Source organism: Dipteris shenzhenensis, chromosome 9 (genome assembly GCF_047967505.1).
Source record: "Dipteris shenzhenensis isolate YYH24624 ecotype China chromosome 9, Dip_SZ_1.0, whole genome shotgun sequence".
Lineage (NCBI taxonomy): Eukaryota > Viridiplantae > Streptophyta > Polypodiopsida > Gleicheniales > Dipteridaceae > Dipteris > Dipteris shenzhenensis.
This window is the reverse complement of record NC_141604.1, coordinates 54,400,117-54,416,106: the sequence shown is the minus strand read 5'-3', so window position 1 is coordinate 54,416,106 and position 15,990 is coordinate 54,400,117. Positions and strand designations below refer to the sequence as shown.

At 45.2% G+C, this 15,990-nt stretch overlaps 1 protein-coding gene across 2 annotated transcripts in view; it reads right to left on the bottom strand.

The window, feature by feature from the left end:
- Positions 1–15,692, bottom strand: part of LOC147898849 (oxaloacetate tautomerase FAHD1, mitochondrial-like) — a 136,633-nt gene extending 120,941 nt beyond the window's left edge. The window contains exons 1-2 of one of the 2 annotated variants that reach the window (XM_087379428.1): positions 15,580–15,692; positions 15,367–15,508 (exon numbers count right to left, since the gene is read on the bottom strand). In XM_087379428.1, the coding sequence (XP_087235554.1) occupies positions 15,367–15,486 (120 nt within the window). In that variant the 5' untranslated portion in view covers positions 15,487–15,508; positions 15,580–15,692. Of the gene's footprint in view, positions 1–15,366 lie in introns of both variants that reach the window. The other variant, XM_087379429.1, reaches the window with a different exon arrangement.
- Positions 15,693–15,990: the final 298 nt, after the last annotated feature.

The window sequence follows — 15,990 nt, the reverse complement described above, 5'->3', positions numbered from 1 at the left end:
GAGCAGTGACCTTCTAACATTCTCCTCTAGTGATGAGGCCCAAGACAAGCTCCCTGCTGCTCCTTTCTGATGGGGCTTTTATGCTGCTCCAATTGATGAGTAATGGAGGCCCAAGTGCCCCCTTTTATAGGCCCAAAGAACCTTGAAAAATGGCCGACCCAGCAGGGGGATGAACCGACCCCCTCTGGCCGACTGGGTTGGCTGGCCCAACCCTAACCAGTCGGCCTGGTTGGCTGGCTCAACCAGCCCTATATAAGGGCCCTAGCCAGGCCCTTTTGGGCTGCTGCTGCTGTCCTGCCATCAACAGGCCCTTGTGCAGGCCCCAAACCTGCCCCGCACGTGTGTGCCTTTGATGGTGAAGTACCCCGCCATGTGCTGCCTGCATACAGCCACTCCTTGCCTCTGTCTGGAGCTCCAAATTGCCACTAATCTGCTCCTGGACCTGATTCTGCCAGTCGCCTTATCCATGGTGCTGATCCATACTCCCAGATGGCTCCAGGTACTTCTCTAGATGTGCTGCCCATATGACAGCCATTATGCTGTCCATGTGGCAGCCCCTCTATCTCTTTTCCTGTGAGGTACTGCCCATGTGGCAGCCCCCTCTCCATGTTCTTTCATCTAGGCATGCTGCCCACATGGCATCCAAACAGATGCCCATGTGGCAACTCTTGCCCTAGGTCTCCCTCCCCCATGCTCTCCTCATATGGGGGCTTACAGATGGGGAGGTGACCTTTCCAACACCCCCTCTCACACATACCTGCCCAATGCCAACACGTCGATGATGATGCTCTAGTAACTCCTTGGTCGTAGTCCTCTGGAACACTTCGATGTCAAAATCTTTTCCTGCCTGCTCCACCAGGTCTGGTTCTACTTCGCACACCATCCTGGTACACAGGTCTATCTCTGGTAGCACCTCCTAGCACCACCACCTTCAGTCACGTTCCCCCTTTTGAACTTGAGCAATCTAGCCATCACGATCTTCCAGTTGTCCCCCTCATATGAGTGAACAACCTGGAGTCTTCCAGGCACCATGCTCTGAGGATCTGTCTCAACCCATCCTTCCTTTGGCAAGGTCCACAAGAAATGAGTATCTCCAGATAACCTGGACCACGAACTCTCACTGAGCTCTCAAGCAGGTACTCTTCTGGCTTCAGTGCACCTTGTCCATCACCTTCCAGCAATCTATGTCCGAGATTTGAAGAAGCACCCACACTTCCCCTTCTTCCTTCGAAAAAGGCCAATTCCTTCCAATCTTGCATTACCTGAGACAAATGAAGAGCAGATTCTCTCCACACCATGCTATAAAGGCTCAAATGAAGAACATCTAGTACATACCAGATCGTCGTACTGCCTGTGTGCTTGCTCTCAAAGCAAACCATGCACCTCATCGAGGCACATACCAATAGTCTGTGCAATCCTGTACTATCCCCTTCTGAAGTACAGCATCCGTCTAAACATGAAACCCCAGGACACTCCATGGAATCCGCCCTCATGTCAGTATCGACAGCCACACACCTGGATGATTCCAAGCACTCCATTATGTCCTTCAACTTCACATAGGTATCTGACTCCTCGTTGACCCACATCTCAATGTGAGACATCATTACTGTGGTTTCTAGGTCGGCATATCTAACCTCAGTAACACACGGAGATGTCACCAACATCAGCTCTTCGATTACTACATTTGCTTTGGCTTTTGTGTCACCCTCTGAATCTGGGTCGGACTCCTTCCTTTTGTTTTTCTAATCCGCCACCTTCTTTCTACAATCCTTCGCAAAATGACCTGGCGTGTCACAATAGAAGCACTTCTTCTACTTCTTTCTCTTGGAAGTATCCTCATCATAAGAGTCGTCTTTCTTGGACTTGCCACCTTTAGGCTTACCCTTTCCTTTGCCAACGTAATCCTTTGCCAGCAACGCCTTGTCATCTTTGTCGTTGTTGTAGAGCTTCTCCCTAGCTTCTTCCTATAGTAGTAATCGACCCAACTCCTCAAAAGTCAGAGGTTTGATCCTGTCCTGCTATCACAGTCGTAACAAAGCTTTTGAACCTTCGAGGTAGCCTCCTTAGTACCATCAAGGCCAAATGGCACGAGTCCACCTTCTGACCAACTGATGCCAGTCGATCCCTCACCACCTTAACCTTCATCAAGTGGTCATGTACCGAATCTCCCTCATCCATATCAAGGTTGTAGAGCTGATGCTGAAGAAGCAAGATCCGGGATGTGTTGTCTGTCTCGTACAGATCCTTCAGAATGACCCATGTCTCTACTGACGTCTTAGCCATCTGGATGTGAGGAAGCACAGAGTCCACTGTAGTCCCAATGATCAATGCCAAGGCATGCACATCTCTGTCTTCCCAAGCTTCAAGCTCCTCTCCGTCTACAGGCATGAGTATCTTCCCCTCCTTATTCAGCATATCCTCCGGCTTCGCCTCCACTCCCGTTGTCAGTTTCCACAACTTCCGAGCCACTAAATGACTCGGGATCTTCACCTTCCAGATTGGGGGCTTTGACCCATCCACTTTCCTAGACTCTCCAAAGTTAGGGGATAGTGAAAGAAAGAAATCTGGGGGAGGAGGAAGGGAGAGCAAGGGCTGAAGAGGATGAAGAGATCGGCATCTCTGCTGCTAAACCACACAGCAAAGTCAAACAAACTCAACCTTCAGTAGACCAGAACTAGAAACGCACCTGACTGAACCTGTCACCCTCCTTCTCGCAAGGGCACTCCTCAAGTTGTGGAAGTCGATTCCCAAGAGATGATGAATCAAGGTCATCCTTCAGCAAGGTCCCTGCCTCCAGGCTCCCACACATGTGAGCCTCCTACTTGGGCTCTGATACCATGTTAGAAATCAACCCAACAGAGGATATGCACAACGAAAAACTGATAGAATTGCCCAAGAGCTCACACAGTGTGGTGTGGGGTGTGGAATCACAAACTTCTTAAACTTATGTGCATAGAATAGATGTGCAGACTCATCAATATACAATGAACCAGCCAGATAGAGAAACCACCAAAATAATATATTTGCGTCCAAAGCTATGGACACGATACAAAAGAGAGAGAGATCCAAAGTCCCACCAATGGTGTGGTCCTCTAATCTTACCACATATACTACTCCTATTTGTTGGCTATCTCTAGACTCGAGCCCACGTGCTCCACCTCGAGCATAAGTAGACTTTTCGTCCAGATCCCTTCCACTTGCTGTCTTTGCACCAACCTAGGTGGGCAACACCCTCAGCTAAGTCTACAGCTACTGTATGCTCTCTTTTCCTCCAGTGATGAGGCCCGAGACGCCCTGCTGCTCCTTTCTGATGGGGCTTTTCTGCTGCTCCAAGTGATGAGTAATGGAGGCCCAAGTGCCCCTTTTATAATCCCAAAGGGCCCAGAGAAATGGTCGACCCAGAAGGGGGATGAACCAACCCCCTCTGGCCAACTCAATTGGCTGGCCCAACCCTAACCAGCCCACCTGTTGGTCGGCCTGGTTGGCTCGCCCAACCAGCCCTATATAAGGGCCCTAGCCAGGCCCTTTTGGGCTGCTGCTAGGCTGTTCTTTGCTGCAGCTATTCTGCCATCAACAGGCCCTTGTGCAGGCCCCAAACCTGCCCTGCACGTGTGCGCCTTTGATGGTGAAGTACCCCGCCATGTGCCACCTTCATACAGCCACTCCATGCCTCTGTCTGGAGCTCCAAATCGCCACTAATCTCCTCCTAGACCTGCTTCTGCCAGTCGCCTTATCCACGGTGCTGATCCATACTCTCAGATGGCTCCAAGTACACCAAAATAATATATTTCCGTCCAAAACTATGGACACAATACAAAAGAGAGAGAGATCCAGAGTCCCACCAATGGTGTGGTCCTCTGATCTTACCACAAGGTCTTTCTCCTATCTGCCAGTTATATCTAGACTCGAGCCCGCGTGCTCCACCTTGAGCGTAAGTAGACTTTCCGTCCAGATCCCTTCCACCTTGCTGTCTTTGCACCAGCCTAGGTGGGCAGCACCCTCAGCTAAGTCTGCAGCTACTGTTAGCTCTCTTCTCCTCCAGTGATGAGGCCCAAGACAAGCTTCCTGCTGCTCCTTTCTGATGGGACAAGTGATGATGATCTCAGCACCTTGCTGCCCTAGAAGACAGCCAAGGTCCAGCCCTTACTGGCTAAGTCTGCAACCCTTGTTGCACTCTCTCACCTCCTGTAGATAGGCCCAGAGAGTAGGCTTCCTACTGCTCCTTTCTGCCCTGGAACTGCTGGTTGCTGGATGTGAAGTGAGGCCTGTGGCCTCTGCTTTTATAGGCCCCAAGGGCCCCTTGAAGTAACCGACCAGCCAGCCCTAAATGGGCCAACTGGCTGGTCTGTTTGGGGCGACCAGTCTGCCCCAAAACCAGCCCTTTAAGGGCTCCAAAAACTAGGGCCCTTTGGCCCACACTTCTAGGGCTTTTGGCCCTCCAATCTAGGCAAGGGCCCAGCCTATTTAAGGCGTGCCTCTGCCCACTGGCAGCCCCATTTGCTGCTCCACCAGGCCCCAGCCATGTCAGCGCCTGTTCACCCTGCTGCTGCTGGTTCTGCCCTCTGCCAGGCTCTTCTCCAGCCACGTGTGCAGCGCTGTACTGAACCGTACTGCTGCTGACATCATCGTGCCCTGCCAGGCCAGATCTAGGGCTTGCTGTCCCCGCCTTCTGCTCCTTCCACAGGTTCCATCCTTTGCAGCCTTCTTCTCTTGTGAGGTGCTGCCCATGTGGCAGCCCCCTCTCCTCTCTGGGCATCTTCTGCCCTAGGTCTCCCTCCCCCACGCTCTCCTCATTTGGGGGCTTACAGATGGGCAGGTAACCTTTCCAACACAAAGCAGGGGACCCCATGGACACTTGGAGCTACCACACTCTCATGATTGACCATACATTGGCCAAGATTTACAGATCCGTGCTAGAGAGTGAGCTCAGCTCTTACATAGAGGCACAAGGGTAGCGAGCTTTGGGACAGGAGGCAGCTCTCTACCCTTGACCACATTCTCACTCTTCGGGCCATCATTAAGGAGGCGAGGTCGAGATCCCATAAAGTCTACGCCTGCTTTTTATTTTCGGAAGGCCCTTTGACACAATTCCACCAGCCCGAAAATTAGGAGACTTTCGGAGATGCAGATCCCAAGAGTCATGATTTGGGTACGCTATACGTCATATGAGTCAGTCACAGGGAGAGTACGCATCCCAAGAGGTTTGTGAGAGTGGATAGAGAGCACGATTGGAGTGAAGCAGTGATGCCCCTCTCTCACTAACCCTCTTTGGGCTCTACATTGATGAGATCACAGGTGAGGAATTACCGCTAGCTGATTTGATGATACAGATATTGTTTTATGCAGACGATATAGTCCTCATATCCTCCTTAGCAACAGGCCTACAGAAACACTTAGATGCTTTAGATGTTTTTTGCAGGAGATAAACTTGGCAATCAACCTTGGTAAGCCCAAGGTAATGATTTTCAACACCTCACGGGAAGTACTTCATCGACATAGTTTCACTTATAGTAAGGAGCCGCTGAAGATCGTGCAGTCCTACACTTATCTAGGAGCAGTCCTTACGGGAGCAATTTTCACAATATTCATGTAGCCAAGGCATAGCTTAAATGAGGCCAAGGAGCTTTGGCTTCCACACACAAGTCCAAGGCCCTAGACGAAGGGATGACTATTTGATATACTAGTGAGGGCGACAACCATGTATGCAACAACTTCTTGAGAGTGATCTCTCAATGGCTGACTAGAGGAGATTTGAGAGACTACAAGTGATTATGGGATCCCGGATGATTCGGAGAGACTACAAGTGATTTGAGAAACTACAAGTGATTATTGTTGGGTGCGGGGAGCAATGGAGTGCAAAAGGAATGTAAGGAGCAGACAATATGCTATGGGAAAACGAAGTACTTGCAAATGGATAATGAGAAAGTACTAGTGGTGGCCACTATATGGCCTCTAAGTCAACTGGTTCACCAAGAATAGGACAAAAAGTCCTAACTAGCCTACAAGGCCATACAAGGGTAAGTGCTCAAAGTCAATTGGTTGACCAAGACTAGAACAAAATGTCCTAACTAGCCTACAAGACCATACCAAGGCTAAGTGCTAACAAACCACCCTCCATGGTATGGCTTAAGTATCTTGGATACATCTCAGGTCTACTTGGTAAATATATCATGGTTGCACATACTCATTACCTATGATAGTACAGGGAGATCAACATCACGTACTACATGGCGCCAAGTGTAAAGCACGTCGAAAAGCCTCAAACTTGGGTCATGGTAGAGCCTTCGTGAAGAGATATGCTAAGTTATCGTCCATAGGAATGTAGGACAAATGTATATCTCCAATCGACAGGCACTCTCGAACATAATGATAGTGCACCTCAATGTGCTTGGTATGCGCATGAAAGACAGGATTACACGCAACGGCAGAAGCACTTTGGCTGTCAATGTAAATATTCTTAGAAGTGTCCTAGTTGACATGAAGATTTGAGAGTAACTTTCGGAGCCAAACACATATTATTGTAGCTGTGAAGGCTGCCCTATACTCAGCTTCAAAAGTAGAAGTGGCAACTGTAGGCTGCTTCTTGCTAAACCAAAGAGATGCATGAAGAGCCAAGCATAAAATAGTTGCCACTGTGTGACACGCGGGTGTCATAACAACCTACCCAATCATTGTCCATGAATGCATGCAAATCTAGTGAAGACTAATCACTATAAAGCAATCCCAAATGTTGTGTGGCCTTCAAGTAATGGAAGACCCACTTCACTACCTGTCAATGATGCGTGCTGGGCTTGTGCATGTCCCTGCTTAATTGGGAAATGGCATACTGAAAATCAGTCTGGGTATGACATAAGTAAATAAGGCAGCCCACAGCCTGCTGGTAAAGACTAGCATCAAATGGGGCACTCCCATCTTTGGAGGAGAAACAGAAGCCAGGTTCCAATGGGGAGTAGAAACCAGCTTACAATCCTTGAATTGGAAGCGCTGCAAGAGTTGTCCAATATATTTGGATTGACTCATCATTATGCCCCCCTCAGCATCAACAAACTAAATGCCCAAATAGTAGTGCAACCGACCCATATCTGATATTGCAAATGATTTCTCCAAATCTGCATTGAAATCTGTAATTTTTTGAGTGTCTGGCCCTATGATAAGCATGTCATCTGCATAAAGAATTAAATTCAGAATTCTGATTCACTCTTTCGGACATAAAAGAGTGGCCTTTGTAGGGCTGTTCTGAAATCCAAGGCATAGTAAAAAGGAATGTATCTGAAGGCATACCATGCCCACGGTGCCTGCTTCAAACCATAGAGGGCCTTTTTCAGCCTGCATACTTGATTTTTGGATCCTTCAACATCAAATCCTAGAGGTTAGGTGCATAGACCTCTTCAAATAAATCCCCATGAAGCAAAGCAATCTTAATGTCTAGCTGGTGGACCTCCCAATGCTTATAGGATGTAAGAGCAACGATGCATCGAATGGTTGTGATGCATAAATGCGAGCGAATGTCTCCTCAAAGTCAACGCCATGTTGCTAGACATAGCCTTTCGCAACAAGGTGGGCTGCCTACAAGCAAGTCGCACAACTCCCATGTGCCATTTGAGTGAATGGAATCAAGTTCAGCTTTCATGGCATCTATCCATCCTCTGCTATCAAATGCATCCTTATGACAAAGGGGTTCCTCATTGCAGGCTGTAGCAATCAAAGAAACATGAAACAAATTGGCATCCATTTGTTTTTTACCACCTCTAGTGCAGGCAGCCAAGGACTCGGCTTGCTTGTTGTCCCGTAGAGTATCCAATAGCCACCTTGGAACTCATTTCTGTTGTCTAATGACAGCCCATTCCTCTGTAACTACCTGTTCAATAGCATGATCATCATATGGCTGCAAATCAGGCTGGACATGGGCAACAGGAGGAGGCTGTGAGCTGCTAGAAGCATTTGCAGCCGGATTCTACAAAGCATCATCTGTTCAACTCATGGATGTTTTTTACAGTCCAGCCAAGGTAAAGGAGCATGCTCAGCAAAAACAACATCTCTACTGACAATCACCTTGCTTGTGCTAGGCTGAAACAACCTGTATCCTTTGCTTTGTGAGCTGTAGCCAAGGAAAATGCATTTGATGGCCTTAACATCAAGCTTATGCCTCAGTTGAAAGGGTACATGTGCATATGCAAGATATCCAAACAACTGCATGTGAGAAATTATAGGCTTGTGGCCTGTCCATGATTCGTAAGGGGTCATAGCCTTCAATCCTTGAGTGGATGTTCAGTTGAGCACATAGTTGGCACAATGACAGCATCCAACCAAAATTTATTTGGCAAAGACTTTCCCTTAAGCATGCACCTGCCCATTTCCACTTTTGTTTTATTTTTACTCTACATGCCCATTATGTTGCGGAGTGTGTAACAATGTGCACTAATGAATTATGCCCCGGGCTGCTAAAAATTCAGAAAATTCACGGACATATATTCACACCCCCCCCCCCCCCGTTCAGTGCAGAGAGTCAAGAGTTTGTTCCCACTTTCATTCTCAGCCATAGCAAGAAAGTGCTTGAAACAAGAGAAGACATTTCACTTGGCCTTCATGCCATAAACCCAAGGAAATCTAGTGAAGTCATCCACAAAAGTAGAGAAGTATAAGTCACCGCCCAAGTGATGCTGTCTGCATCGGCCCGCATACATCATTGTGCACAAGATGCAACTTCCTAGATGCACCAACAGCCCCATCTTTGGAAAATGAGAACCCATGCATTTTGCCCAATAAGCAGCCCTCACAGACATGTTTGGCAGGTGCATGCATGGGTGGGAGGTCTACCACCATATCCTTTGAATGCATTTTCACCAGACATGTTTGGCATGTGCATGCATGGGTGGGAGCTCTAGCACCATATCCTTTGAATGCATTTTTACCAGACTTTTGTAATTCAAATGCCCCAATCTCTCATACCCCATATGTGAATTTGAAATGGTAGATTCAGAGACCATATTTGCTTCAATAGCTGGCTGTTTTTCATAGGCATCAAGATGGTACAGCCCGCTAGAAAGTGACCCAGTATGTACAATGCAGTCATCATACCGGTTGTCATACACGGCACAACCACCACCATCAAAAAGAACCTTGAACCATTTAGGGAGATGGTTGAGATAGAAATCAGATTCTTCTTGGTACCTGGAGCATAAAATACTTCCAAAAGTGTGAAGTGACCTCAACCTGGCCAATCCCCTTCACGAGAGAGGATGCATTATTGGCACAAGTGACAGTGCTACCACGTGGAGCAGCCCCCAAGGATTGAAAGAGAGATTGGTAGGAAGTGATGTGCTAAGAAGCACGCTATCAAAATAGCAACTGACTCTGAATCTGATATAGATAAGGCTGAAGCATGCTTCTCCGAATGGTATTGATATGTCACAACAAATGCCCACTCATCATGAGCCATGTTTGCTGCTTCATGCATGTGTTCAGGGGCAGCATGAGCATTTGTGACAGCAAGACCTTTTTGCTGTTTTTTCTTTTCTGAAGCAATGCGCTTGTGACATTCTGAGATGTCATGACCGAGCTTCCTGTAATAATTACAGAGCTTTGATTTTTTCTTCCCATTAGATGGGATAGAAGTAGATGAAGTGCCAAAAGGTTTGGGCTTGCTGAAATTCTTGCCCCCTTTACCCTTTGCCTTTATGATCTATAGCAAAAGCTTGATCTGCATGAATGGAGGCAACCCGATTGGAGTGGCTCTGCTCCTCCTGCAGTAGTAGGGCAACAAGCTGATTGAAGTTATAGTGGTTGGAGTTACCCATGGCCACTAGCCTCAATGTCGTAGCGAATCGCTGGTATGAGTCAGGAAGCCCATCAAATGTCATAGACACTACCTATGAATCTGGCACAATCTCATCAACATTGATGAGCTGCTCTCTAAAATCCTTAATCTTGGTGAGATAGGCATCCATGTTGTCCCCTTCGTTCATCTTAACATTATCCAACTGCCTACATAAATAGGCAACCCGGGCCTCATTGCAAATCTGATAAAGACTGGCCCAAGTCTCCCATGCATCATTGGCTGCCTTGCAAAGCCCAAATGTGAGATACAACCTCCCTCTTACTATTCATAGCAATCGCTGCATGTGCCTGTGCATCTCTCTGATCACAACAAATCTGTATAGGTGTTGGAGGGTCCGCGGCGGAAAGCACTGTGGGAGTAGTGGTAGATAAACCAAAAGTAGCAAAAGTGGCAAAAGTGGCCTTGGATACCGGCGCACCAAGTACAACCACATGGGATAGTTCGTACCATCAAGCTTGTCTTCATGGGCAAGCATTCCAATAGATTGATGGTGAGCCATTCGAAATGAAGATCCCCAAAGAAAAAGAGTGCTCTGCAAATGTCAAATCCTCAAGGCTACAATGCAAAGAGCTGGCTGCTCCAAAGCTGACTGCAAATCTACAAATGCCAATCTCCAAATAACAGCAAGTGCTCTGCAATTGTAAATGCCAAATAGGCTGCTCAAACACTGAGCAAAATGCACAATCTGCCCTAAAATCTACTTCAAAAATCTATCCAAGAAAACACTTGCCTGCAAAAGCCTATCTTGCAAAACTGACCAACCCGAATCAAAGGGCAAATACCTGCAAATCTGAGCACAATGTGCCCACAAATAGTGGCTAAATGTCTCTGCAAAGCAACTTTTGGGGCACGCCCCCCTTTCAATACAGCTTCGATGCACCGGATCCTTTGATCCCACGAGATGAGATCAACTGTATCATACCATTAGATCTACTACAACTCTATACGTTACAAACTTGGGAGGGGAACCAAGAGTTCCCTACCAAGATCCAATTCTAAGTTTCAGAGGATAGAGTGATCATCAAACCCTTGAGGATTGCCATTGTGAAGATGCGGGTCTTGTCCCATTAGCTGAGGATTGAGGCAGGGAGAGTTGTAAGCACACCCAAAGAGCAACGGATTTGTAGACTATGCATGCCGGAACAAAGTAGCATTTCCTCTGTACCTGCATAGTCTATTATAAGATCCAAAGAGGATACCATTGCTTCTTTCAAGAGGGCACAGCTTTGGACCACTCTCAGCTGATCCACTTTCATAACCAATTCTGCTTTGGCCCCTACTTGATTGAGATGTGACGACACAAAAAGACCCTATTGAGGCACATCAAGCAGCGGTAGCAAGAGCTGCTAGCGCCATGTGGAAGACTGGGATAGACCGAGCACAGTGACATGTCACGAGCTTCTATGCATTTGAGTCAGCTATAGTAGGGTGGAGGAGAAGCTAGCCGACATGAGGGCAAAGTGGGTCAGCAGGAAGGGATGATGCGGAGCTACGGACGTAGAGACAACGCACGATACAGAGGCTAACCGGAGTACGCATAACGGAGGTCTAACCTATCTCAACTCTTCTCAGAGGGGACTGTTTGAGCCAAGGTACTCTTACTATGGCCCATCAGAGCTAGAGATCGCAGAGACCACGCCCCCCACCATAACGAGAGACGACTCAACAGACAAATACGAGAGACCTTCGCAACTCGCCGGTGAGCGGTGTTGTATTTTGAGTACTAGCTTTGAGTTTTGAGTTTGAGCGTTTGAGCTTCTTAGCTTAGCATAGCACTTAACAAGGGCCCAAGCGAGCCCTTTGTCTCAACCACAGTGGCTTGTATGGGTTACTCTTTTTTATTGTAGCAAACAAAGGAATTATCTACGTAGTGGAGTAGGCACATCAGTCAGGTGGACTTTGGAGCTCATTCCAAGATCAAAGCATTGCAAAAATGCCCGGCAGACAGGCGCAACAGTGGCGCCCTGCCATGTGGCAAGTTTGAGCAGGTTTGGAAGTCTGTGTCTCCAGGATCAGTGAATGCCTTTCGTCCTAATACTTTCACATATTTCCAAGCAAACATAAGATGCTTCCAAACACCTCTAAAAAATGAGGAAGAGAACTCATAACTTAAGGTGACTTCAATATAGAACAAAAACCTATCTTATCAAGGCTAGGAAACGAAAGGAGCAAACTTTTTACTCAACGCCTACTAAGAATGTCTAGCTTTCCATGCATTGTAAGGTTTTGCCAATGTCCACATAATTGAATGCCTTTTGTCGTATTTCCAAGCAATCACTCATCTAAGCAATGAGGAAGAGCACTCATAGCTTAAGGTGACTTCAATATAGAACAAAAACTTACCTTATCAAGACTAGGAGAAGAAAATATAGTGATCATAAGCTCTCTTCGTGAAATGGAAGCGCTTTTAAGACCAAGAACTTGAGACTTTAGAAACTTCTCTAACAATACTTTTAACTAAAAGCAATGTTGCTTTTTTAAATGAAGATCTTGACACGAGAAGTTTTCTAAAGACTAATGAATTTTAATTAATTTTATATCTTTCAAAAACCTTAATAAAAAATTTACCCAAAAACATAAGTTCGATCCAAGAACTATACCCTTCTCTTATAGCTCTATAGGTGAAAATTCTCCAGTTTGAGGAGAAAGGAGATCACAAAAACCATGATGTATCAGTCTAAAGGTAGATGCAATGTTTCTAAAGGGGAATCACAAGAAACATGATGCATACGTCTAAAACTAGATGCAACATTTCTGATATCATCATTAGGGGAGTATGTAGTAGCAAAAATCACTTTTGGCTCCAGACTTGAGATGAATTATGATGATATGGAGAAACATTCTTAACCTTTGGATGAGTTCTTCGAACCATAGAATTCTTTTGGCTAGCCTTTTACTCTTCTGATGAGCAGACTTCCTTTTTAAATTAAAACCTCTAGAAAAGAAGGTATGTAAAGTTCTCATCCATAAAAGTTCTCGAGGCCTAGCTATCTTCAACAATTCTTTTGAGCTAGCAAATTCTCTTACTAAATGCTCAATAGGAAAACAATGAAAGGATTCAAAACCAGAATTTGCCATTGCTGCATATAAAGGTTTCAAATCTCCAATCAAATAATCTTTTTAATGAACTTTCCTAGCTTCCCCAACATGCTCTTGAAAGATGAAAGCTGTACAATAAGTCTAACCTACATAAAGCGTACTACTACTATCAATATTATAGATAACATAGATTACTTGGGAGCTATGAATAGGACTAAAAAGTTGAGGGCTGCAACTAAAACGCTTTAATTTATTGAGAATTCTTATATTATTATTTGTATAATGTGTACTACCCAATATTCTCCAAAGAAATAAAGAGGAATCTTTATTAGATTGACTTCGGTCAAAGAAAGTAGACTTTGGTTAACTACAATAAGTTTTCTTTACTTTGCTTTGCATTGGTAAAGGAGAACAGTGGGAACGCCCACAAGGGACTACGATTAGTCCAAGAACTAGAATGCATGCATTTGGCTAACCTCCGATTTGTTAAAGTGTTGGATATTATTCATGCGACTTTGGAGAGTGCTAAATTCCCCATGCCCCACTCCATGGAGGAAAGCGCCTGCCTTTAGAAAAAGCTTGACTTTCTAGAGAAAAGCGCCTATTTTAGGCAAGAAAAGCAGGCCCCGCTTTTAGAAAGCACATGCTTTCTAGCCAGCTGGCCTAGCCTATAAAATAAGAGCCTCTAGGCTGCCGATTGTATTGAGAATTGTACTCAGCCTCATGCTCCCTCTACGAGCCAGTTGTACAAAGTTATTATATTTTAATAAAGTCCTTCGGGGGGTCCAGCCCTTATTTTTGAGCCCTAGGATGTGGTTTTCCCTCTCTTTCCCTGCTCTTCCACCCCTTCATTGTGATTTTAGTTCCAGCACTTCCCTGAACTTTCTTAAGCTGCCTCGAAGTTCTCCAATCCCCAAACTAAGGGTTTCTCATACGTCTAGAAGCAAAACAATGGACCTCCTAGGCAATCAATGAAGGTTGTCATCTCATCAAATGTGGAGTCCAAAGAGTGTCGCTGAGAGCGGCGTCTCAATTTAGTTTGATAGACCTCTAGGGGCATGTACTCTCTCCCTTTTGACTAACTTATATAGACTCATCACCTCCCAAACTATGACTTTTGAAACCCACATCTCTCCTATCATAAGGGATCATGGCTTTTTGAAAATCTACAAAGCAAGCAGCTTAGTCATTTCAAAATCAAGCTTCTCAACATAGTCCTGAATTCGAAGCTCCAACTGGGTAACCCTTTGGTCCCTCACACCAAGAATCTTTTCACAAGAAGCCCTTGATTCAAGAATGACCCCAATAACCGCAACCAAGAACAACAAGATAGACAAGGAACAAAAAAGAAGGAAATGATGGGGGCATAAACAAAAAAGGCCTAGCAACCCGGAAAAAAAACATACATCAAAATAAGGAACTTAGCCAGACTACAGAAAGCGTCAAACAACAAAAGGGCAAACATAATTGAAGAAGTTAAAACAAAGCAACAAGAGACTCGACAAGCATACTCACTCAACATGTTCAAGAACTTACATACATATGATAGGATAGCTACAGGGCATACGCACCTTTGAAGCAGAGCAAGTGACTGAAAAATATACCTTCACAAGATCTAGAATATATCCAAACTTAAAAAAATTTGAAAGACTTTTAACAAAGGGAAGAAGGGAAGACAAAATGAAGAGAAAAATAAAAAATAAAAATAACTTAGGCTTATGTTCTCATAGGTACCCATTTCAAAAGATTCTAGAAGCTCTTGGGTAAACCCCAACCAAACAACAAAAACTTGGATAGTAAAAAGGAAGAAACAAAGTAGAAAATAACAATAAGAAATGTAGAGAGAGAGAGAGAGAAAGAATTTAATTATGTTAAACTCCACACAACACCAACTTTTTTTTTTTTTTTGAAGGGACAAAAACAACAACTATCACAACAATCAAGGGAACAAAGATTAACCAACTTACATATAAGAAAACCGAATGAAACACAAACGCAAACACAAGAAAAACATTATTATCATTATTTTTTAATTAGTTGAATTTTTATCTGTTTATTTAATTTAAAAAATGATAACAAATGGAGTGAGAGGATAAGCACTCGTGAGCATTGCCAAGCATGGGCAGCCTGATGACGACGGATTGGGCAGCTTCAATTAGAAAGGTGGGACACTTTTTTGAAAATAACAAAGCTAGAGCTCTGCTGGAAGGCAGGGCTAATAAAGTATATGTATGTCGCGAAGACATGCGACATATGTACCGTTGCTTTGACCTGACAAGAAGATATGGCTCACTATGCACCGAATGCCCAATCCTTACATGGGGCACTTCCTCACGTGCGGACTACAAGAACGGGACTAGCCTTTTGGCGAAGCAGTACGAGTGGTTTGTAGTCATCCTATTGCGACAGCTTCACAATTATCTGCTTTTCAACTTTTATGCATTGAAGTTTGGTCAACTAAGTTACGAGTTGGCATTGGAAGAACAGACCTTCGGCACGGTATTTCCTAACTCCTTGGCGTGGGCAGCGTAATTGCGACCCACTGCAACGATCTTGGTACCCATGTCGATGAGTTTGTTTCCAACTACAGCTGCAGCTCGGGAAGCCATGTTTAGAACAAGGTGGAGATCCCTGCAAGAAGGCGGACTAGTGTGATGGATGTTTCCGAATAGCACGATGTCTTAGCAGATGCAAGCACATACTATGGAATGGTCGGTCCAATAAGCGTAGGATGTGCCGAGAGAATTGTTCGTTGGAGGGCATGTTCCTCCATACGTGGTCTAAGTGCGATCCATAAATGGTTGTTGGTTCTTGGGAGTGCATTATGAGGTTTGCGTAGGCTGGTTGATTCTTGTGAGTTTTTAGGCAGGCAGCATAGTGCCATCAAACACAAAATCCAAGCTCTCCTTGATTGTGCATGTCTATGTTAAAGTCGCCTGTTAGTTTTGTAAAGGACTTTTTATCACTTGTCTTTATGAGTAGTATCTTATAAGTTGTCTTTAGGAGTAGTACCTTGTGAACATATTGTATCTTACAAGATGCTTCTCTCTATATGTTAAAAATGGATATCATTTGCTCATTTACAATTGTTTTGATGGTTGTGATTTCTACCC